This window comes from Dreissena polymorpha, chromosome 6 (assembly GCF_020536995.1).
Source record: "Dreissena polymorpha isolate Duluth1 chromosome 6, UMN_Dpol_1.0, whole genome shotgun sequence".
NCBI lineage: Eukaryota > Metazoa > Mollusca > Bivalvia > Myida > Dreissenidae > Dreissena > Dreissena polymorpha.
This window is the reverse complement of record NC_068360.1, coordinates 61,296,752-61,323,033: the sequence shown is the minus strand read 5'-3', so window position 1 is coordinate 61,323,033 and position 26,282 is coordinate 61,296,752. Positions and strand designations below refer to the sequence as shown.

The 26,282-nt window shown below is 36.0% G+C and overlaps 2 protein-coding genes across 7 annotated transcripts in view; both read right to left on the bottom strand.

The window, feature by feature from the left end:
• The window catches only part of LOC127833887 (paired amphipathic helix protein Sin3a-like), a 75,962-nt gene extending 70,927 nt beyond the window's left edge, over positions 1–5,035 (bottom strand). Inside the window, exons 1-3 of one of the 3 annotated variants that reach the window (XM_052359387.1) lie at positions 4,920–5,035; positions 2,585–2,797; positions 1,232–1,352 (exon numbers count right to left, since the gene is read on the bottom strand). In XM_052359387.1, coding sequence (XP_052215347.1) covers positions 1,232–1,352; positions 2,585–2,757 — 294 coding nt within the window. In that variant the 5' untranslated portion in view covers positions 2,758–2,797; positions 4,920–5,035. Of the gene's footprint in view, positions 1–1,231; positions 1,353–2,584; positions 2,798–4,009; positions 4,155–4,919 lie in introns of those variants that run through there. The other 2 variants (XM_052359386.1, XM_052359388.1) reach the window with 2 other exon arrangements.
• A 10,443-nt stretch (positions 5,036–15,478) lies between these two features.
• The window catches only part of LOC127833886 (tight junction protein ZO-1-like), a 115,445-nt gene continuing 104,641 nt past the window's right edge, over positions 15,479–26,282 (bottom strand). For all 4 annotated transcript variants that reach the window (XM_052359383.1, XM_052359384.1, XM_052359385.1 and 1 more), the window contains 4 exons: positions 24,909–25,238; positions 23,164–23,375; positions 22,213–22,356; positions 15,479–21,399 (listed from right to left, as the gene is read on the bottom strand). In XM_052359383.1, the coding sequence (XP_052215343.1) occupies positions 21,296–21,399; positions 22,213–22,356; positions 23,164–23,375; positions 24,909–25,238 (790 nt within the window). In that variant the 3' untranslated portion in view covers positions 15,479–21,295. The remainder of the gene's footprint in view (positions 21,400–22,212; positions 22,357–23,163; positions 23,376–24,908; positions 25,239–26,282) is intronic.

The window sequence follows — 26,282 nt, the reverse complement described above, 5'->3', positions numbered from 1 at the left end:
ACGAAACAAAAATTCCCAAAATGGGCAATTTTGTCGATAAAAATTCCCAATTTGGTCGGACTCCTTTTCCCAAAGTAGGCAGAAAACCCCCTGATGCCAAATATCAAGTTGCTATCTTCAGTATTGCAAAAGTTATGGCCAATGTTTAAGTTTTCGGACGGACGGACAGACAGACAGACAGTTCAACTGCTATATTCCATCCTAGGGGGGGCATAAAAATATTACTGTAATACAAATGTCAGTTTATCAAGGGAATTGATACCTCATATCGGCTTACTTGAATGTTTTATCTGTAAAGCCATTATATAGCATATTCTGAAAACTTTAAAGTGTCTGTATATGCTTTGAGACAACCCATGCAATTGATTTCCCTTCCTGTGGATCATTGACATCAGCATTTATATAGCTTTCCTCCATCTCCATAGTTTTTTATTGTTAATAATTCAATTCAGTCAATAACAAGAGATGTGTTCGTCAGAAACACAATGCCCCCTATTGCGCCGCTTTGAACAATTTTTTTTTTTCCTTTGACCTTGACCTTCCACCACTCAAAATGTGCAGCTTCATGAGAACACCGCTTTGATTTTTTTTTTGACCTTTGACCTTGAAGGATGACCTTGAACTTCCACCACTCAAAATGTGCAGCTTCATGAGAACGCCCCTTTGAATTTTTTTTATTTTATTTTTTACTTTGAAGGATGACCTTGACCTTAAACTTCCACCACTCAAAATGTGTAGCTTCATGAGATACACATGCATGCCAAATATCAAGTTGCTATCTTCAATAGTGAAAAAGTTATGGGCAATGTTAAAGTTTTTGGACGGACGGACAGACGCCATAAATTAGACATTTGACCTTGAAGGATGACCTTCACCTTAACCTTTCACCACTGAAAATGTGCAGCTCCGTGAGATGCACATGCATGCCAAATATCAAGTTGCTATCTTCAATATTGAAAAAGTTATGGTCATTAAATTTTTTGGACGGGCCGACAGACTGACATACACACATACTGACGGACAGTTCAACTGCAAAATGGCACCCTACCGGGGGCATAAAAATACAATTTTGTACCAAAATTATGACCAAGGTACACACAATAAAACCTTTAATTCCAGTGGCAGTTCATGCGTTCTAAGTTTAAACGTTTCTAGTTTGAGTAAACTTTAACAATTTATGAAGTTTTAAATAGTTTTAAATTACCTTAATATAGTTTAAAAATAAGTAAACCTGTGCAGGTGTTGGGTGTGCTCCGCCCAGCCCATGCCCCGGGGTCATACCACCAGCCCCAGGGCCTGATATCCCCCCTGGAAGCTGAATAGGGGCCTGATGGGCATGTCCGGCAGCCCCACTGAAATCACAAGGTAACTTAGGTTGGTAAACTATAACAAAATTGTCAAACACTATCAGTCTATTTAAAAACTATTAAAGGAATAAAGCAGGGGTTGAAGAATTATTCCAGAGCCACTCGCCCTGCAGGGTGAGTAGGCCTGACAATCCACTCGCCCTTCACTTTAATCTACTCGCCCTGCATTAACAAAATAGATATCTACATTTATAGTTATGTTCAACCAGAACCTTCTAAACCTACTTAACATACAAATGTAGTGACACTAAACTGCGTTTTGTGCACCTCTTTCCTTTTCTCAATTCTTTCCGCTTCTCGTTTTGACGACCTTTCTAATTCTTTCTGTTCCCTGTCGCCACCACCTTGCAGATATTTTAAAATAGAACCCTTTTCCATTTTAATATTTCAGGCGAACTTTTACTGAAAGACACGCTTGATTGACAAACGGTTATAATATGGTAAATTTTGCCTAAAGCTTCTGATCACGAAATTCGGAATTATTCTGTTTATTAATAATAATGTTTTCTGTTTATTTTTAATTAAATATAAAAAGTATTACAATTAACCAGTGATGTATTATTGTTTTATTGATATTAACATTAAAATTCACGGAATGACCAATATATTTTAACAGTTTTATTCACTTTTAATCGATAAGCTAAGAGCACTGACAACGACGTAAAGAGCGCAGCCGATATCGAGAATTATTTTTACTGTGCCCTTGATGTCATTTTTCATTGTCAAAACTAAAATGCAGTTTCTTTGTGTACTTAACGTATTTTTTGTTCGTTTGAAAAATTGTCCGCAATTTGTATCGATGTGGAAGGAGTTCTGGAACTGAATTTATATTTCTCAACTTGAAAAACAGCAATCGCCCCGTCGGTCGAGTATTTAACAAATTTTACTCGCCCGACCGTCAACTTCACTCGCATATGCGAGCGGTCGAGTGGATTCTTCAACCCCTGAATAAAAGTCCTTGTGCTTCCTAACAACATCATACCTCATTAAAATATTGTAAATTTCAAAATATTTAAAAACAACTTCTTCAAGGGAAAAGGTCTTCTTTTAAACAATTTTAAGACAAAATTAAATTTGGTCAAACGTATTGTCCTTTCAAAAGTGTATTGCTTGAAATCAATCTACAGAGGGTTTGTTTACACCTTAGTCAGCTGCAAGATGAATCTCAAAATGAACATCCTTTTTCAAATCATCTTTTAACTAACAAAAATATTTACGCGAAATTCTGTAAGCCAGGAAACTGTAGTCCACCTGACATCACTTCAGACTCAAACCTTGGACCTCCTCCAAGCCCAGCACTTTGAATCAATCTTCCAGCGCTAAGAACTTGGTTAATCTCCCCTTGAGTGACTCTACGCCCCGCGTTGTCTTCAATGTGTGGTCTTTGCATTATATTAATGCATGGTGACTATGATACTAATAGAAGTAACCTGAAAATATGAAAGACTTCAGTGAAGCGTTTAAAGGGTAGGACAAATCTTTACCTGCGCACAACAGCGGCGCACTGGACACACACATTATACTGACATAGAGAGTAATCAGGGATAGAAATTAACAGATGCCTGTAAGCCCAGGGTTAGCAACTCAGATTCAGACCTTGATACTTTGAACGGGTTAAACGTCTTTTTGTAAAGCTTGAAAAATAAAATGTACAACTGTAATATGTACACACTTCAGTGTTAAAATTTTGCGCGCCTTTGTTTTTAAAGCTTTAACGGACAGACACTGACCAGGGTTTTTTTCCCACTTTTTGGGAAGATAGCCCATGGCTTTGGAATTGGGAATTATATCGGCATTTTCATGAAATTGGAAAAATAAAATTCATTAGCCTTTTTATTCCAAACAAAAAGTCCACTGATTAGGGAAATACTAAATTTGATATAACTCTTTATAATCATTCTAATTAAAAGAACACAATCATATAATACTTTGTTAGATGTAATTGAATTAAAATTGAGATAAAATACGCATTAGACACCTCTTTAAAAAAAAAAAATTTTTTTTTTGGAAATTGGGAATTTTAGGTCACATTTTGGGAAAAAAGTATACTTTTTGGGATTGGGAACATAGCCGAATTTCGGCTATAAAATCGGGCCACAAAAAACCCTGCTGACCTCTTGCGTTTTGGTTGCTTGTTAATTGCTTGAATTAGATTTTCATCTAGGAATTAGGAGACAATTATTTTTAAAATCACCACTTCCGAAAAGCGAAAACGGGTAAACACTTTCACTGTTTCGTTGCTTATGGCGACAATGACGATTAACAGCATAACAACTAAAGTAGTTTTGTTAAATTAATTTCTTCCAGCATTACAGATTATCATGTTTCATTTCAATCATGAGAATATAGTTTATGATACTTTAAGGTGACCATGATGTTAAGACACTTTAAATGTGACATATATTGTATTGTTATTGTTATCATGGATACAAATTCGTAAAAACTACTTTAAGCAACTTATTGCTTCGAGTCGCTGAATGTCCTGCAACCTCTGAATAAATTTGTTGTTGAACTTTAATGGTGAACTATTGCCCACAGACTATTGACACTGTTAGTGTTACCTTTCCAGTTTCATTTTAATTTGTTATTCAAAAAAAGTTGAAACATCACCATTTAAACAAACAATTGAAATATTTACTTACCTGTTGACGCACGCCTTATTTATGATAAGAATTAATTAACAATCGCGTCAAATTAAAACAAAATCGTGTAAAATAACATTACATTTTCTTGAACAAATGGCGAACTACAAATCCTTTATACACATCTTTTGGACTGTCCCATGTGAGTATTTCATGTTATATGCAATATTGGACGGCAAAACTATTCAACATAAATAACACATACAATGCGTCCAGATAGATACGCTTACTTATTTATCTCAATAAAATGTCTTTGAAATCACAATATTCATACAATATAACAAAACACTATTTAAGACAAAAATTAACTGCATGTAACCTCCCCTAAAGTGTAAAGTAAACTCGCCCTGTGTAAACAACCAGCCACTTCCGTTCGCGCTAAATTTAACCTAGACACAATATTTTGACAGTTTAGACAAATAGACGCTTTAAAAATTACTTCCCATCACATATAACTTTCGATACCTATTATATATGCCATACTGTTCCAAAATTACGTGACAATTAGGGCTAATATAATGAAAAAATGATAAAAAGTATCGTATTGTTCGCCGACCTAGTTACACACAAAATATGCAAGCGTCTACTCCGTGTGTATATTAATGTTTACAACATCTAACGCCAGATTATTTCGAAGACGTCTATGTAAAAAACGTAAGATACGAAGCAATAAGAATGAAATTAACAAAATGCACAAATAACTTGTTTTGAACCGTTGTGCATCTCATACAACTTTGCTGTAAGGTGTTTTGACAACTCGTCTCTTCAAATGAAAATGGAACGGAATCCCCTAAAAAAATAAGCGGCCGAAATCCATGAAAGTATTATTTTTAACAAATGCAGCGCAAAAATACTCTTAATCAAGCTTTTTAAAATGTGTTTACATTATTGTTCAAGAACAAATACTTACACAATTCGTCAGATGAAACAGATATTTGCCGATATTCCGAACGAACTTTTGTAAATCATAACAAATCGTAGGGAATACCTTTTGACAGTTGACGTCATTACTTGTAAACCAATCGAGTGTGTGTATTTGAGATTTATTTACAGGTCGTCCAGCGTCTTCTCGACTACAGATGTATCGACCTGCCCCTGTGACCCTTCAGGGGAGAAAATAAGGTGTTATTATACATCATAGCACGATGGCCAATGAGACCTTAATGTGATTAGATGCTTTTTTTTTTTTTTTTTTTTTTTTTTTTTTAATGGATTATGTAGTGGTTTGCCTTTTATCAAAATGGTTTTTGTAGTATTCCTATTATCTCTAGAGTATCATTATCCTTATTGGCATTAATGTTAATTCCTTAAAGTTTGTGTGTGGTGTTTGTGCTCTCCGCCCAAAGAGGTGTTAGTGGGGGTTCGAGCGGGATACAGAGGGCGCCCCGATTCCAGAGGCGCCCCTGGTTCTTTTAAGTGCCCGGTGTACAGCACCGATACACTGCACCCCCGTTTAACGTCCCTCGCGGAGGACTTGTTAGTACATAAACATAGATTAGTACAGATATTACTCTATTGCCCTGTGTCTTGGTGTAAATTCACATGGGCTCTCTCTGTTGTGCTGTTGGATATTGTCAGGTGTTTAATGGTGTTGCAAGGGTCAGAATAGTTTTGAAGTTTAATATAGTAGAAAAGGGGCTGCGTTTGTGTGGTTGGACCGAGATGACTGATTGGTTGTTGGTGGTACAGGGAGGACAATATCTGGTTCTACACTTTCTTTCTTTGGGAGACAATTTTCACGCGCCTTTTTTTGTTTTTGAGAGAGAGAGAGAGAGCGCGCACGTTCTTCTTCCTGTTTATATTGCTAGTGGTTACACAGATGGTTATTATATGTATTAGTGCATTTTGTTCAGGAGGGAATAGATCTGGGATGTTAATGCTGACCATCCCTCTAATTCGATCTGATCCTCATAGTGACAAGGGTAATACGTGCAGGTTAGCAATACAAGGTTTACAATTCAACGTCAAACGTAACAAGGCACAGGCATGCAAGGAAAAAACTTACACTACTCTACAAGAAAACATCACCGTCGCTACAGTAGGGGAAACAACAACAACAAATACCGTCACCATTCTCTTTTTATTTTTATTTTTGTCATGTTGGGTATGTCATGTCAACGGGGCCAGAGTGCACTGATGTCATGTCAACGGAGCCAGAGTGCACGGGCGAGAGATATCTCTTCAGGCGCGCCCTCTGGCCCAGCCGACACGCTCTACTCAACATGTTTAAGTCTTGTACATATGGGAAAAATGTTAACTAATCACATTTAATTACAACAATATTTACACCTATAGGGGTTGCACTGTGGGTAAATTTGCCCACGTACGCACTTACTGCGTCTTCCGATCCTGCGTGGAAGTATGTTGTCTGTGTCCCCTACCTTCGTCGTTGTTGCTGATTACAGCTTAAGAGAAGGAAAGCGAGGGTCTCGCGGAACCCTGGGTTTTGTTACCTAGAGCGCTATTTGGTTGTAAAAGAAGGCTTAGAGCTTATCCATAGTGGTCGAAAGGGGCCAAGTGACATATGTATTGGGGGGGGGGGACGTACCCTTCCGTCGTTTTAGTATTATTAGTCTTTATCTATTTATTTATTGGTGTAATTTTCCTATATATCATAAAGCGCAGACGAGGAAACCGCGAACGTTCGTTATAGACAGCTCCCTCATCTTTGCCTTGTTTATAGTATTGTTTATTTATGTATTGACGTCAACAAGGTGTTATTGGACACTGCATTGTAATGTACTACCAATCCAAAGTACATTTGGACCCCAAATACAATTATAGGTTCTCGGCGTGCACATTACATGCAGTGTTTCTATATCTATTTATTTGTTGATGCAATTTTCCTCTTGCCATAAGTCATTATTAATTGGAATCTTTAAAATTACATATATCATGGATTGTTTTACGGTACAGTTTTAGAACCAAATTAATTAATAATAGTATATAAGTTCGAGCCGGGCCCAGACGAGTGGCCATATGGACAACACCGGAGTGACCATCGTCCGAGACCCACCCGTCATTAGTACATAAAGTTGCCATTATTGATCTGAGTTTTTATTTATTTATTTATTTTAATTTTCCTATAGGGCCGGGATAATATGGTTAGGTTCAGTTCGGGCCCAGACGAGTGGCCATATGGTGCACACCGAAGTGACCATTGTCCGAGTCCCGCCCGTCATTAGTACATAAGATTGCTATTATTAATTTGAATAAATGAAGCAGTATATAACTGACGGTATGTGTTGTTATTTCTATCTACCGCTAATAGTCCAACGGAATATTATATTTTATCTACGTAGCCCGTGTCGCGCAAAAATTTAAACACGTGCAGTCGCACAACAGGAGCGATTCCGCTTGGAGGCATCAACAGTGAGTCGCGATTAATGATAAGTGGGTTTTTGTATGCCGCTATTACCCCTGCACTTAGTTCTAGTCTCTGTTCAGCGTGTTTAGGGCATATAAAGAAAAGATGTTCAAACGTGTTATGAATGTTGCACTGGGGGCAGAGGACAGTTTTGTAATAGTCGCCGTGCAATCTAGTCACCCTTAGGCGCATGCGCGAGTAAGCCCTGTCCTCCCTTTTAATGGGGCTATAGATGTTAATCTTATGGCTAGGGTTGGTTAATATCGGTAAATTATGATCGGCGCAGTAAATTGACCATTTGTGATCCTGTTCATTATACCCTTTTTGGTTTATGATTGCAATTAGTTCGCGCGCGCTAGGCTTTAAATCAGAGGGTAGACCTTCATGGGAACCTATTCTGGCAAGTTGGTCAGCGTGTTCGTTACCCGGAATGCCTACGTGACTCGGGATCCATACGAATTGGAGAGTGATATTGTTGTTTGCTAGTTTTGTGATTCCCTTTAATGTTGCACATATAAGGTCGGGACGCGTTTTCGATGATCCTGCATTAAGTGCTTGTAAGGCGCTGAGAGAATCGGTTAATATCGCGTAGTTTGGGCGTTCGTGGGTTTCAAGTTCATTAAGCCACTTTATGGCGCTGTTTATTATAGCTAGTTCGCAAGCAAATATAGACAGTTCTTTATTGTATTTTACCTTGCACTGATGTATAATGACATTTTTGGGTTGATACACTACAAAAGCCGCGCCTGCTATTTCAAGTTCCTCATTTTTGCTACCGTCAGTGAAAATCTGGGTGTAATCCACATATTTATCTGTTACATAGTTTTGAGCTATAGAGCCACTGTTTGGGTTGTGGTCGGATTTTTTAATTAATGTTGTTAGATGTAAGTCAATATTTGGTTTTGATAGATTTCTTAAGCTAAAGTATGTAGGTTCCTGAGTTTTAATGTCAATAGTCTCATAATATTTGCCTAGCTCGAGCACGTTCTGCGCGTACGGGAGACCACTCTTCTTTTTCCTTTTTTGGTAGGCCGGATCTTCAGTAACCCTAAGGTTAATTGGGAGGTGTGGTCCCATAGATAGCGTGCGCGCGCGGTATTTTAGTTGGTTAATTTGCCTTTGTTGACCCAGTTCTATCATTCCACATTCAGCGTGCAGCAGAACGGTGCTTGTAGATTTACGTGTACCAGTTATAATTTTAAGTGCCGTATTTTGGATTACTTGTAATTTATTGAGTAATGTTTCACTGGCTGAATTGTACGCAATGCTTCCGTAGTTTATTTTTGCCCAGATAGTGGCTTTATAAATACGCATAAGGGCTTTTTTATCCGTACCCCAGTTGTTTCTTTGGATGCATTTTAGAAAGTTGAGGTCCTTTTGGCAGCGTACAACTAGTTTAAGGATGTGGTCTTTCCATGTTAAATATTTGTCAAATGTCATACCCAAAAAAGTAATGTTGTCAAGAAGCGGAAGAGGAGCACCACATAGAGTAAGTTGTGGGGGGTTAGGGGTTTTCTTAGATCGAGTTGCTTTACGTGCATTGGCCGCTACTTTTTGTGCACTGGCAGGGAATAAGATTGCTTGGGTTTTTGTGGGATTTATTTGGAAGCCATACGATGCGCTCCAGTTTTCTATTGCAGTTAGGGCTTTTTGGATTTTAGTAATTGCTAGATTCGGTGATTTAGATGTGGTCCATATTGCACTATCGTCTACAAAAAGTGATAAATTGATTAGATCAGTGTTATTTTGTGAATTATGTGCCTTAATTTCTCTGTCTAGGGTGTTCATAGTCACGGAAAATAATATTGGAGATAGGACACTACCTTGGGGACAGCCGTTTATAGTCTCAACTGATTCTGATGTCGCGTCATGCAGTCTCACTTTTATTTTACGCGTTGTAAGAAAAGCTGCAAGCCAGTTGAGCATTTTACCCTCTATTCCTAACGTATTAAGTGTTTTAATGGCGTTTTCGTTCCATAGTTTATCGAATGCGGCTGTGAGGTCTAAAAATACGGCTGCTACGGTTTGACCGAGATTTTGGGCTCTTTTAATATCAGCTTCAAGGCGTACTAAATGATCTTCGCAAGAGTGGTTAGATCTACAGCCCGATTGGACTTCTGAGATTTTGTTATGTTTTTCTAGATACGCGCAGAGTCTCGGTTTTATCATTTTCTGCATTAGTTTGGTGAACGTAGAGGTTAAAGAGATCGGCCGATATGAGGCTGGAGAGTCTTTAGGCTTATTGATTTTAAGGATCGGAACTATTGTGGCCTCGTGCCATTCATCAGGAAGAGTACCTTCAGACCATGATTTATTATAAAGGGCAAGTAATTCTTGTTTCCCCGAGAGTGGAAGTTGTTTAAGTATCTTATAATGGATGTAATCGTCGCCCGGCGCGCCGTTTTTGCATGTAAGGAGAGCTGATTCGAGCTCGAACAGGCTAAAAGGAGCATTGTACTTGTGAGTTTTTTCCTCGGTAAGAGATTGTAACCAGACAGGAAATTCATTTTTTGTTTTTATTTTCTTTGCAATAAACGTTTCAGAGTATCCTTCGTCACTGCTTACTTTTTGATAATGTTGTACCAGGGCAGAAGCTTTATCAGCGTTAGATACAAGAACTTCGTTGTTAACCCGAAAGATAGGTGTATTAGTAGGGGGTCTGCCTTGCATGCGCTTAACTTGATCCCATAGATCTTTGCTAGTTGTTTTATGTGAGAGATTATTACAGAATTCGTTCCAGCTTTCTAATTTTGCCTTTTTTAATACTTGTTTAGCACTTTTGCGGGCTTCCCTATATTTGTCATACTTAGGTCCGGTTCTGATTCGGATACATTTTCTCCTACATTTTTCACGATATTTAATGGCGTCTGTGCATTCTTGATTCCACCATGGTACAGACCGTTTGAATTTTTTAGGTGTTTTGCTTACAGGGATTGAGTTATCAAGCGCAGTTTTAAGTTTTGTTATATAGGATTTAAAGTAAGAGTTGGTGTCAGTATTATCTACATTAGGAAGGAACTCATTATTACACTGAGTTTTAAAGTTGTTCCATTGTTCAGGTGTGGCTTTGTGTATTTTCCATTTGTGTTGTGTGGACGGAAGGGTATTCTCTATTCTTGTCTTAATGTTTATTATGATTGGAAGATGGTCACTTCCAAACGAGTCGTCAATGACATTGAAATCGCTTATAGCTTGAAGATGGGCTGAGGTAAGAGCTAGATCGATCGCGCTGTCGGGTTGATCTTCGCGATCAGACAATCTCGTTATTTGACCGTCGTTAAGGAAGTTTATGCTGTTATTGTTAATTAATTTTAGGAGATTTTCAGAGTTATCGTCGCATCGTGGATCACCCTCGGGGTTCCAGCAAGGGTGTTTTAGATTGAAATCGCCAACAATAATATTATTCTTTCTATGTTCAACTGAATGGAAATTTTTTGCATAATTTTTACACGTATTATCTTTAGTTTGAGCATATACGCATTGAATGCGGAATGATTGGTGCTTAGTCAAGTACAGTGTGAGGGCACACGATTCAATAGGGCAATCTTGATCAATGTTTATTTTAGTAAATGAAAGGCCCGATTTTACATATATTGCTACCCCAGTGCCTATAAGTTTTTCTCTTTGTTCACCTCGCACAGGTTCTTGATATCCTTTTAAATGAACTTGTCTGTGATTACTTTTGTAGTTCGTTTCCTGGAGACATACTACATGCACTTCGTTGTTATTAACATAATTTTGAAGCTCGTACATTTTTGCATTTGAGTTATGAGTAACCCCTCGGGCGTTCCACGACATAATTGTAAGACTGTTTATATTATGAGTATGAACTGTCGCAGACATTTGGGGTTTGGTGTGTTAAATTGACCTAACGTACGGGCTTGAGGCTACTGGATTAACTTAATACATTCCGTACGCGTGGCGAAAGAAGACCGGAAGCGGCGGTGCAATCGCGTGTCCTTTGCGGAGGCTATGTCGCATGATCGGGGTCGAGCTGTTACGGGCCATGCGTAGCCGGTTTCTATGTATATTGAAGGGAGAATACGCGGGGTGGTCGGATATCCTGTGTCGTTGCTGATGATGGCGTTGTTGCCTAGGTTGTTGCCTTGTTTGTTGCGGTGATGGTATAGGATTGAGCATTTTTTTAGGGTGATCTGAAGTTTGTGAGCTGGAGGGTAGCTTATGCTGTTGTTGTTGCTGATGGCGGAATGTATGTTCAACATTGTTTGTGGCTACATTATTTGTGGTTGATGTTGATGCCGGTTGTTCGGGCGGAGTAGGAGTGGTATGCTCAATATTATATTGCGCCTCATTTTCGGGGAATTTGTTTTTGAGTATGGACAAAATTTCTGTTTCAGATTTACCAACTAACTGTTTAGCTATTTGGGCAAGATTGGGTCGCTTATTTATAGCTTGAAGGTTATTGATGTATTGATTGGTAACCTTTAAGTTTTTGCTGTTGATAGTAGATTGGTATTTGAGATAGATCGGACACCCCTTATACGCCGCGCTGTGCCCGCCGCCACAGTTTGCGCATTTCCTAGCGTGCCTGGTATTGCACGATGCGTGCGAATGATTCCCCGCGCAATGTGGGCACTTCGCGTTATTGTTACAAACATTGGACGCATGGCCGAACATCTGGCATTTAAAGCATCGAAGAGTTGCTAGGAGCGCGGGCTTAACATTGTGGCCTAGTATATTTGTTGGGGCGTTTTCCGTCTTGAATGTGACCGTAATGACATTGTTTTTAAGACCACTATGGACTGCTTCTACATTGGATTTGTTTTTTAGATCGTTTTTTAATTTGTCTATATCCGCGTTTTTGGGAACCTGGATGACACCCCTTGCAAGTTTAGTTTGAGCAATTAGCTTGAAGTCAAATCTATCAAAGGAGAAATGTTTAGCTTGGTTGAGTGCGTCGTCCCTAATTTTGAAGAGGAGACCAGCTTTGGACTCTTTTAGGGGTCTTACTCTCTCAGATCCTAGCAGTTTGATAAAGGCTTCCCCTATTGCCTTAGCCTTCTCTCGCGGGAAGATCACCGCGACAGTGGTAAGGCAAAAGGTAAGCCATATTGCCGGGGCTTGTTTATGGGTTTGGGAGCATGATGGCCCGTTGGCAGGGGGAGTAGTCTGCTTCGTGGTCGATGGGGTTTTGGACATATTGTCATTAATTGTCTGGGGAGTCACGGTTACAGGGACGATTGGGGTTATTGAGGTGTCATCGGTAATACGCGTCGCTGAATACGGAGCGCAAGACTCGGAATCAATTGAGATGTCCCCGGGGCGGAACATTGCGCGCTTGATTTTAGGGGTTTCCGTCATTGAGGTTTCCTTACTGGAGAACGACCTCTTCATTCTCCTGAGAACTTTCTTAAATGGCCCGGACATAGTAATGATAGGAAGTGCGGTAAGGTTTGATTTAGAAAAATACGTGTACGGTAGTCGTTTTTCTTAAGTTTATCTTAATTATTATTTCCCTTGTAAAATCTCAGTCTTGTTTCCTTAAGCTGTTTGTATGTAATGGAATGAAGCAATTGGGTACTTATGTTTGCGATTTCGCCGCTCGCGCAGTGTTTGGATTTAAGTTGATTGAGGAAAATTCTTTGTTCTTTACGTGCGAGTAGTTAATTATCTATCAATTATTTGCGGTTCGATAGGGACTTCGCGAGTAGTCTAGTAGGTCTTAATTGAGAACTAAATTGGGCCCTTTTGATCTGTTACTTAGTACAGCGGTAATTAGTAGTAAATAGATGGTCCCTGTTTTCGCGTTCTAGTTAGTTTATTTTCAGTTATTAGCGGGTTGATGAATGATTCGCGAGTAGTCGAATAGTAAATGGTATCTACTTCTAATTGGTCTTAGCCTAATAGGGGTCTTTGGGCGCTTAATTGGTAGTCCGATAATTGGTAGTAAACAGAGGGTCCCTGTTTTCGCGACAATTGCAAATTGCAAGTGTTAATTGTTACGCGATCTCTAATCTTAATGAGCGTAGGTTTTTATACTGTAAAGGGTCTTTTTTCATTACACTTAAAGCGCTTATTCTGTATCTTATTTTCTTATCAAGTAGCTATTCTTGGAAAATTATTGTATGCTGATTAACTGAATACAATATTGAATTGATATAAAACCATGTATTATACTGTTTTCTTTTGTTTAAACTTTAAAAGCACACTCTAATGAAAAACTATTGAAATTGGCGTGATTATCTTTTAAATGTTAAATTGGCTAGATTCTTTATGTCAGATAATTTCACAGTGCTATTACATTAAAGACATTAAAATACTAATCGATTACTATCTTTCGCGTTCTTTTTTTAAAGGATATTACCAAAGATATATAAACTATGTCTTGCTGTTATCAATTAAAATGATCACAGGTAATCTAAACCGAGGAAAGAATTTTATAATATTAAAGTCACTTTTTTTTTCTTTTTTTTTTTTTTTTTTTTTTTTAGAAAAGGTTGGCGTACTACGCTATAGACTTACTACTTTTCCGTAGCCCTTCTTTTTCCCTGATTCTACCGATTTTATCCACACAATTATCGCTTAAATATCACCTTTCCTTTTAACACTGGAGCACTTGCTTTTAAATTAAACACTTAGATTTAATTATATCCCATTAATTAATTAGATAATTTTCCTTCTTGCACTGAAGCACTTTAACGCTAATTACGTTTTTATTTAACTCCACTATTCGCCTTCAAATAGAAGATCTTATTAGACCCTAAATTTGATTTATTATTTCCAAATTAATTTTACTATTAATCCAATTTTATTTTATTAATCCAATATTTCCAAGATAATCCGCTTAATTTCACGACCTAACCTAACGCAACGAAAATGCCGAGGAGGAAACAGATTTGTCTGTTTTAGTAACAAGCCCTGTTACACAAAAAATTATCAATTCAATACCAATTTAGGTTTCCAAGCAATTGGCTTTCTTTATTGCAAGTTCATTAAGATCAGTCAATCAAAACTAAGTTACCGGTATTGAGTGGGAAAAACCTGTTTACCCCCGCTTGCCATTGATTCTCAACTTGAAAGAAAATCTGCTTTCATATATAAAGATTCCAACAAAATATTTTTTGCAACACACCTCCAGTGAGATTTGCACTAAAGCCTACAAAAATTGCGCCCCTCAAAGAGTATTTTACATTACACTTTTATGAGAATAAAATTATAATTTTAAAACATATTTTCAACATCTTGTCCTGTGCCGAAGGACTTTGTAGTTATCTTTAAAATAAACATTGTAATTATGAAAATAAATATTAAACTGAGCATTTATATGAATTCTAAATAAACTGATGTAAGCAAGCCATGTATTTATACAAATTTTAATGAAAACAACCACAGGAGGGATTCCCGTATTTTTTTTTATTCTTCTATTATAGCATATATATATATAATAAAAATAAAATATACGGGATTCCCTCCTGTGAAAACAACAGGAGCACTCCAAATCAGTTGATCACTTCAAATATATAAAGCTTTCATAATTCTTTGGATTTCTGATGATTACTCATACATGAACACATATTTTCAATTTTATATACTATTATTATGTCCATGTCAGTTATTTCTATATACACATGTAATGTGTTCACTTGTCTCTATTTTGTAAATTTGTGATGAAGCTATATTGGAAAATAGTGTTCACCAATCTGTGAACAATCCCTTTAATCATCATTTGTAATTGTTCCTTTGTTTAGTTATGTTTAGATCATACCTACCGGGTATTTATTCTAGCTCGATTGCATGAAAACTTCATTGAGGCACTCTTGAGTAAATTTCCTTGGAAGAACCAATACTTGTTGTTTTAAGACAATATCTTGAAGATATTCCCAGAGATGGAATCAAACTGTAGACCTCTTGATCCCTCATTTGAACACCATACCCACTACGCCATGATAGCACTTATTGGTTTGGCTTCGATACAAGATCAAAAACAAGACGACAATGATGGCGTGAAGCTCTCTCTTGATTTACGCCAATTATCAAACCTTGGAATCAAAGCTGTGATCCTATGATTTCTAGCCCAGTGATCCACCAACTGAACTTATTAGTTTTGTGTATGCATATTAATCAAGAAAGCAAACACCAGATCATTTTTTGTGTTATTTTTTTCATTCTTTCATTAATACATGTACTTATACAATTTTATTGGTAAAATATATGTATATGTATATATGCAAAATGGGCAGGGTCAACGTAAAAACACACACATGCATTATCACTATGGGGAGTTACTGAAATTGTTAAATGTACAAAGAAATCAACCAGACAAAGGTTTATATTTAGTACAAAAATAAGATTACATATACAAATATAGTACTATTCACAAACACAGGCTAATGATATGAAATGAAATGTTTGTATTCAAAATAATTCATAAATACATTTATGACAAAAAAGGTCCAAATGAATGCACTTCATCTTTAAAGGGAGGTTAACTGTGGCACATTTAGCGGTAGTGTTTTCAGGTAGATGTTTAAATATTGTATTTGATACAGAATGTTCAACAGAAAAAATAGTTTCCTATTTTATCAACAAGAATAAATTGAATTGGCAAAATAAATCTGTTGATAGATGTCCTACTGGCTGAAAAGTGTCGTAACCAAATGTTATCAAATTTTAAAGAAAAAGACATTAATGAACCAGTAAGTGTCCACTGTACATGAATTGAAAGCTGTATTTGTACATGAATTGAAAGATGTATTTATCATGTTAAAATCTTTCATAAGCATATGTATTAAAAACTCACACCATGCTACATGTTTTATAAACTAGATCTATTTGCACCAATAATGAAAATCGCTAGATAAAAAAAACAACAACATATATAGCTGTCACAAAATATATATATCTGACTTTTATATACGTTAGGCGTATATAATTTGATGACGAATGAAGCAAAAATAAGCTACAAGTCATATATTAATTTTCTTGCATGCACATTTCTTCCTTTAAACAAGCGCATCGCATAACAGGTGCCACGCTCGGCTGCGAAAGCTTGTCAGAATTTTTTTTTTTTAGAGGTCAGTGACCTTTACCTTTGACCTAGTGACCCAAAAATGGGTGTGGCGTGTAGAACTCATAATGGTGCATCTACATATGAAGTTTCTAAGTTGTAGGTGGAAACACTTTGATTTTAGAGCCAATGTTAAGGTTTAAGCACAACGCCTACGGCGGACGGCGGACGACGAGTTGGCTATGACAATACCTTAGGTTTTCTCCGAAAACAGCCGAGCTAATAAAAATCACAAAATTTAAAGCACCTTTGCACAGAAAATAATTTGAAGAATTTTAAAAGGGTCATCTGTCATAATGAAAGTTATCTATGTTTATAACACTGAAAACTTTTATTTGCAATAAAGATCCCTTAATTGTGTTTTTTCATAAGCTCTTTGTACACATTAGGGATGAATCCTCAAATCATATTTGAATATTCCTTTTTCCTCATTCCAAAATTAGAAAGTATTTGGAACTGGAGTTTTATCAGCGCTGGAACCCATATTCACTAAAATATGCTATCTAATATTAACCATGGGAGATACAGTTAGAAATATCTTGTATTCATTATTGATTAATGAGAAATCTCATTGGTTCCCTGTCAATAGCTGCATGGAAATCCAATCAATCGAATGACACCCTATTTCAACTTGAACATGCAGACAGATTTTGTCTTGCCATTTTACAGTTGCCTGTCACTTTACCTGTCACTTTTACTGTAAGCCTTATGCTATAACTAGTATCTTATCAAATAATTGTTGCTTTCCAGACCTCATTCAACTTTTGAAAATAAAAGTGTGATTTCATTGGCTCATCCAGCTTTATGAAAACAAAATTCTGTCAGCCAATTCTCCCAAGGGTATTATGTATTGACAACAGAATATATACTGTGGGATCCAAGATGGGGCTTAATATAGCAGTACTGAGACATCATGATATAAATTATACACTCTACAATTAAAACTATCCAACACAACCACTGACATGCGTAAATATGTATTACGCACACATTTTTTAAAAAATAAACAGAACAATACCTGTACTTGAGAAACACAATGCCCCCTACTGCACTTTGAAGATGCACAGCGGTTATTTTAGAGAAAATTGTCAAGTCTACGGCCCATTGCTTTGCAAAAAATCCATGAACCAGAACCAAAAACACATTTCAACTGTGAGTCATCTAGGTACACTCACATACCAAAATTCAGCTCAATATCTTATAGCTTTTCATAAAAAAAGTCAGGAAAATGGTTATTATTGAGAAAATTTCCAAGTCCAAGGCTCATAACTACCGGTATGCCAAAAATCAATGGACCGGAATAAAACTCACACTCCAACTGTAGGTTATGTAGGTAGACGCACATACCAAAAATCAGCTCAACAACAGAAAGCTTTGCATACAAATACTTTTGGAAAACGGTTATTATAGAGAAAATTTCAAGTTCAAGACCCATAACTATGACAAAAATCCATGGACCGGAACGAAACTCACACTTCATCTGTAAGTCCTGTAGGCAGACGCACATACCAAAAATCAGCTCAACGTCTGAAAGCGTTGCATAAAAAACCTGAGAAAAACGATTATTATAGAGAAAATTTCTTAGTTCAAGGCCCATAACTCCAAAAATCAATGAACCGGAACAAAACTCATACTTCATCTGTAAGTCATGTACATAGTCTCGCACACCAAATATCAGGTCAATATCTTAAAGAGTATCGGAAACAAGTCCCGAGAATGGAATGCCGGCGGACAGACAGACAGACACACGGACGGAGAGTCAGACTGCTATATGCAACCCTACCGAGGGCATAAAAATACATACACATACAGAAAAATATTGGCAATAAAATAAAATGTTAAAACATATCTAATATCAATAACAACATGGTATATTCACAACAAAAGGTCCTTTGGAAGCAAAATTGTGGTATCAGAAAATATTGAATGGACAACCTTTTCATTCATAATCAAAAGAAATTCTGCATAAAGAATATCATTTGCTCCTTATACTTATCTGTTAAAAACAACCCCCGTTTCGAGACCACTCTTTTTCATTGACTGTTGAAATTTTGTGTTGTTTGTGTATGTGCAATTTTGTGATATGCCACGAAACAGTCAACAATTTTTAATGATCTTACTAAATCTTCAGCTGTTAATGTAAGTTGAACAGAAACAAATACTCAATTAACAAGAAAGCCAACAGTGCTCAGAAAATATGACCCGACAACTCTGAAAGTTCTCAATCGAACTTTTTATTCTCAACTTTAAATATCGTCCCATGAAATTTATAAATGAATCAATTGTGTTACTATGTTTATAAGGTCCTTCAGTACCTGAGGCTGCAGTATAACAGGACCTTGAATGTGTCCCAGAACTCCTAACATATTATGAAAATGACTGCTCGAAACATACGAAAATTGGAACAAACATTGAATTGTAGCAGCCATTTCCAGCTTTTAACTTTGAACTGAAAGAACTTAAATTTTGGAGGAGTTGCTGAGTTGGCGAACATGGAAAACCCGAGGGGAAAACCCCACATGTCCAGTTTGGTGACCACCAATCACATTCACTTGCCCCAGGACCAGGAAATGAACACAAATCACCATGTTCTAACCATGGAGCTGATTTGACAGCAGAAATTGCATAGATACCTTCCATTGGTTGGTTAATATTTTTTGTTAAGACTAAATTGTTGATTGTGATAATTTAAAGTCATTAAGCCATATATTCTGGCACTTTTTAAAAAGCACATAAAAGAGAAAAAAGAACAGTTTTGAGATGTATTTCGATGATATGAGTGTAAAAATACACTAAACACTAAGTTGTATTGGATATCCAACACAAAAATACACAAAAGGTAAATCCTTCTCAGACAATCATAAATTGCCTACCAAAGTTCAATTGTTAACATTAAAATACGTAAAATAGCACAACAATTGGCTCACTTATACATTGTAAATGTATTATGATACATATAAACTCTGTAAAATTTTGATGCATTTTGATAACTGAGAAATGTGTATACAACTGTAGTTTTCATTCACATAATAACTAGTTAACAATATCAATACTTTAAACACAACAACCAAGTTCTTGATATGTGAACAATGTAGAATATTCTTTAAAGATACCTTTATAAAATTAACAAATATGACTTAAAGCAAAATTTATCAATGACAATTATGACAAAGTGTTTTCTTTTCCTAATATGTCCCAACAACCTTCTACTTGATTTAGAAACAAACTTATTTCCCAGTGAAAAACTGCTAACAAATAAACAAGCATTTACCAATACAAAGGTAAATATTGCAAATATAAACTTGGGCCAAAATACATGAAGACATTTCTTTAAAAAAATATTTTTGTCAATGACCTAAAAAGGGTTTGTGTATGCACATTTTTATTTCAGATAAGTTTATGAAGTACAATATTAAATGCACATGAAAATGTTTGGAAGAGATTATGTAAATGAAAAGATTTACTGTACATATTTTGAAATGTGCTGTAAGATGACCTATTCTATCAAAAACTGCAAAAATACTACAAAATTATAAGCGAGATCAATAAGTTGTTCTGAATATTTTTGCAATTTACAAAGCATAAGTTGCTATTACTTTCAAAAGTATACATTGAACATCAAATCTTTGTTCATATAAAATCAACGAAATGCATTAAACTTGCTGCAAACAGTAAAATCTATTTACAGAAATATATTCATTAAACTGTGATTTATAAAACATAACAAACATAAAGTATGATTTGTTAACAGTGTTTAACAATTTACTGTTCATATTTTTTTTAATTAAACATTTTTGCAAATGATTATATATAATATATACATTTTGCAAATGTATCAGGCATATTCCAACACCCATTTGCTTATCAGCACTGATAATAATTCAAAGTATCAAAAACTCAATCAACAATCAAATGTTTACACTCACAAAAAAAGTAAATTAAATACATTCATAAAAATAATAAACTCTTTAATTATGTAAAAAGTAGCAGATATAACAGCAGTAATTAAGACAAGGAATGTTATTTCTAATTTTGGAAGACAATGTTAAAGCAACTAAAATGCAATATTATGTTTCTATGGGAACAATACTGTCTGGTCTGTAAAACAATATCTTAAAGATGTACATGTATACATGTATTCACACAATTGTAATTAAACAGGAATGTTATGTATGAAGTGAAACCAATGGTTAAATAAATAATTTTCTAATCAACTTTAAACATTTAGAATTTGTAAATGCAGGATTTATTGTCCTTAGAAAGATAAATCATAATAAAATAATAAAACATCATCTTATTCAGAGGGCGAAGTCTTCAAATTAAATGATAAAATTCTAACTAAGACTGGCTTTTTCAAAAACTAATTTATAAAAAAATATAACTACATGCAATCTGGAAATTCTCCTTTATAACTTCAAAAATACCCATCTTGACTGGTTTCTTTTGCTATGCAAACAACAATTCTGGACTGGTTTTTAACTTTCTTTGTTACTATATAAAAATATGTTATTATCAAACATAATTCTAGACTGGTTTCAAACTCTCAGACCAATTTCAACATTAAAATCTTCATGTTAGACAGGTGATTGTGAACTCTTCAGACCAGACAAAACTCTACAGTCAATCCACTGGCCTTAAAGACTGAGTTCAAGGAAAGTCTGTACTGCATGTGATACATTTGTGTATTCCACTCTTATGTAATGTTTCCCTGTAAACTCATTTTCTACAATCGTTAATCTTAGCTGACATGATTAATAGCTAATTTCAACACTATTCTCTGTATCAATCAATGTATTCAATATCAGCTGGGTACCAATACACATTGGTATAATACACTAGAGGGAGTGGGGCGTATACTCGACGCGAAAAATTCATAAAATCATTTGCTCTTTCAAAAATGATCCACTAGGACTGACACACTGTTTTTGCCCACTCTGCTTTGCATTTGACCTTCCCTCTCAGCCAGAGTCATGTTCTGCCACTGGGTGGGCTGACCTGAAATAAAACAACATAACAGTTGGGCCTTGCTCTGGGAAAAAGGGGTTTAATGCATGTGCATAGTGTCATCCAAGATTAGCCTGTGCATTCCACACAGGCTAATCAGGTTAAGAAACTTTCTGCTTGTATGGTATAATTCATGTATTTAGGAAGTCTATTCTAAGCAAAAATCCAGTTTTGGCAGAAAGTGCATAGACAGAAGGTGACTGTACAGGTTAATCCTTTGAGCGCTGGAACCGAATTTTGATGGCCTTTGCAAACAGTTTGGATCCAGATGAGACGCCACAAAACGTGGCGTCTCATCTGGATCCAAACTGTTTGCTATTCTGATAGTGGTCTTTGACAAAAAGTGAAGAAAATGATGATTTTAGAAATTCAGCAGACGAAATTTTAGCAGACGATAAATATCCCAGCATGCAAAGGGTTAATCTGGGATGACACTTTACGCATACGCACATACATAAAACCCCGATTTCCCAGAGAGAGGCTAACTTTCACTGTTTATGTAACGTGAACTGTAACCATCATGCCTGAAAGACCCTTGCATGCCACATTGTCAGAAGGTTTTTTATAATCCAATTCAAACTTTTTGAAATATGAAATATTAAGCGAACATCGTTCCTCTGAATGTCAGCAGTCCACCACAGGCGGAAAGTTCACGTAATACATCCTGATTTTTAACGAGCATATAAAAAAACAAGGATTCTAAATAGTGGAATAAATAAGGTTTATCTTGTTCTCCGTCTGTCAAGAGAAATAATAGGAGAGCTGTTTAAGCCCTAAATACTTAACATGGAATCAATCACAGACCTGATGGCGAATCACTTGATTTCAGAGCAAAAGACCAGCTGTCTGGGTTCACAGAAGCACAGTGTGGTAGCCGCAATTCTACTGGCTGGTTGAACTTAAGACCATGTGGACCACACATCACTAGGGGAGATAATAAGGTCTCTCCTGAAAAGAAGAATTATGAGTTGAGTCCCTTGTTATTTCACCAAAATGATCAATGAATAAAGAACAAGGGACAAAATTGTCACAAAACCAGGTTTTCATTGTGAAAAAAAATCTGATAAAGGGAGAAAACTCAAACTGAACTTTTGAAATGAACAAACAAAATTAACCCCCTTTGTAAGTTTGTTTTAAAAAAAAATCTATTTTTAGTCGTGGCGACCTTGACATTGGAGATATTGACGTGATTCTTTCGTGCAACACACCGTCCCATGATGGTGAACAAATGTGCCAAATGATTTTAAAATCTCACAATAAATGACATAGTTATGGCCAGGACAAGCTCATTTATGGCCATTTTTGACCTTTGAACTTAAAGTGTGACCTTGACCTTGGAGATATCGACGTAATTATTTTGCGCGACACACCGTCCAATGATGGTGAACAAATGTGCCAAATGATTTTAAAATCTGACAATGAACGACATAGTTATGGCCCGGACAAGCTTGTTCCGCCCGTCCGCCAGCCAGCCCGCCAGCCCGCCCGCATTCGCCAATCTAATAACCAGTTTTTTCCTTCGGAAAACCTGGTTAAAAATAAGCACTATCGACCATACCTAACTAGGGTAGATAATTTATTTTTATTCCGAAAAAATGTAATGAAAAAAAACACATGACATATTTAAAATTACTTAAGCAGCAAAGAATTAATTTAAAAAATCATTTCAAAACATTATATTGGTAAAGTTAGTTCTCTACATTGTAAAGAAAAAGGACAATAAGGAAAGAGGGGGGCTTTACTCAGTTTCCCTACCTTTTTCCCTATCCAATGGGGGCAGTATGGAGTTATCGCGGCACACTTTGAAGTAGATCTCCTGGTCCTGATCTCCGCTCAGTGCCCCTGGAGGAATCACGATGCTGACACCGGTCTCTGGCGACTCCAGTACACCGCCCTGTTTGTTGAACAAGCCCCTGGCCGTTGCCACAACGGTGTGACTGTCATCCAGGTCCTGGGTAGGGTCAAACCTGGGCAGACAAATCATCATACATGTTTCAAATTTTGTAAAGTTATTCTGAAAAAAATTGTGAGCTTTTCTACAATAGTTTAAGTTATTCTGCAATTTTGAAAGCTATTTCAGAAAGTTATTCTGTAATTTGGATAGTCATTCTGCAATGCTACAAGGTGTTCTACAATATTGCATGTTTTCTACATTTGGTATATTTTTTTCTGCAATACAGCAAAATATTCTGCATTAATAGAAAGCTAATATGCATTATTGAAAGCTATTTTGCCATTTTGCAAGTTATTATAAAATTTTGAACAAGCAATTTCCCAACCATTTCTAATAAACTAGTAAAAACAACCGTGTCAGTTATCAAATCAACAACAAATGTTCTTTATAATCAAATAGAAGTAATTAGCAAGTTTCAGAACAATATCATATTAAATTCATTGAAAATGACAGAAATTATTGAAATTAATATTATTTTCTATATGTTAATCTTTAATTGATTGTATACATATACAAACACATTTCTTGTTATTTTAAGCACTTTTCATGTTTTTTTTATTTCAACACGCATTCATTGTTAATGTTTACTTGCAATATTCATATCCACTTTTAAAGAATTTGTTACATGTAACCATGGTTGCTTTATTAAAAAAAAAAGGAACTCATGCTAGGGTAAATTTCAAATTATGTTAAGAACTGGGCAACTTGATAAAGTAGGAACTACATTTATTTTTTCTTGAATAAGCTTGAAGCTAGAAAACATTCTAGGCCCATATGCTAATGTGGTTTTAACCCTTTACCACTTAGATATGTATTTTGACACATTTGTAGTCCTGCATTAAGTTAAATTTAATTAAAGTCCTTTCTTACAAGATTCAAATTTCAAAAGCTTTATTTCCAACCCTTAGATACTGATGAGCGGCAAACAGCATAAAACCAGAACAGACTGCGAGTTACTCGAAGGCTGTTTTGGTTGTATGTTGTTTGCACATAGCCATTGTCTCTTTGCTTCTGAGTGGGAAAGGTTTAACTGGTACATGTATTTTCTTTGTCCAAGGACGAGTACATTACATAATTATAGATTTCATGCAGTGAAAGGGATAGTCTGATTATCTTTGAATATTAAACATATTTGAAAATTCTAAAAGGAAATTCAAGTATATACATGAAATGTTTTTGCACTAAGACAACATTTGCAGTATAAGCTTTCAGATTTCCCAGACTAATGTGGACCTTGGGGACACTATTTTTACTAAAACGCATTGAAGGGGAATATTATAAGTAGTGTTATTGTTTGTTCTTATCATAAAAGGACATGCAACAAATGGATGGAAATAAGCATGCAACTACAGTGCCAATATTTGGGATTGACAAATTCGCCAAAACATCAATATTACAGTACTTTTTCCATATTTAAAGTAGACAACTTTCATGCATTTTGTAGGCAGCTGTTAAAGAATAAAAAATGTGTCAAACATTTGGAATCATGCCAGTTAAAGAATGCGGTCAAAATTTGGCATCATGCCAATTACTGCATTCCACATACCCTCCTCTAAGAATGACAGTGTCAGGAGTAGATACTGTCTCTGATTGGCTGTCTTGGTCAGGTGACTTCTGACCATTTTCTAATTGGTTCATTTTGTCTAAAAGCATGTCAAATGACTCAACAGCTTTATTTAAATGGTCCTCAAAACCATTGTGAGTTACAACCACATTTGATTGAAATGCACAATCATGTGACGTGTCATGTGACAAAACTGATGCATTTGATTGGTCCAATGAAGTCACGTGACCATTCACAGCGGTTTCATCCTCATTGTTTGAACTAGGCTCAGACGTTTCCAGCACAGCAGACAACTCATCACCAGAGCTTTTGCTGTATTAATTCAAACACACACACACTGAATACCGATTCATTGAATGGTATTTAACATTTATTTCGCTGTACACTGAATCCAAGTTTGAGTGTGAAATGTTATATGTCCTTAAATTTCTTTGTAAGAATATAGTTACCCACTAACATTTATGGACTACCTGTCTAAAATGTAAAGAGAATATATTGGAAGTTAGACCAACGAAATAAAACTCTTGTTTGTGGTTTCCTACTAGCCTACCCTTGTTTGTGGTTTCCTACTAGCCCACCCTTGTTTGTGGTTTCCTACTAGCCCAACCTTGTTTGTGGTTTCCTACTAGCCCACCATTGTGGTTTCCTACTAGCCCACCATTGTTTGTGGTTTCCTACTAGCCCACCCTTGTTTGTGGTTTCCTACTAGCCCACCTTTGTGGTTTCCTACTAGCCCACCATTGTTTGTGGTTTCCTACTAGCCCACCATTGTTTGTGGTTTCCTACTAGCCCATCATTGTTTGTAGTTTCCTACTAGTCCACCATTGTTTGTGGTTTCCTACTAGGAGAGCAAATTTGTTACTACTGAAAAAACATTTTTTTAATCAATTCTTCTTTGTCATGTGTAATGTTTCAGAAGATTTTATAAGTTTTCTGTAGAATTCAGGTATTTTTCTTTAAGTTGATAAATTATCTGCATAGCTTAGACACCTGCTGTTTATGTCATATAGAAATTTAATTTTATTGTGCATTATAGACAATCCTTACAACAATTAATTTAATTGCAATTACCTATTTAATTATTTTTTTGCAATAAATTAAGAAACAAGAAACCGTCGGAGACGGGTGATGCTCCCCAAAGTTTTTTTTGTCACAATATTGCACTTTATATTCAGATAAAAGGAAACGTCTTGAGGGGCATAACTTTGGACAAAATAATACGATGGATGGTTTAGCAACTTAAAAATTTCAAAGGGCCATAACTCTCTAAATAAATCATTTAACCAGAACCCACAAATAACATGCGCATCTCCTCAAGGTAGTTAAGCTTCCAATAAAGCTTCATTGAATTCCAGT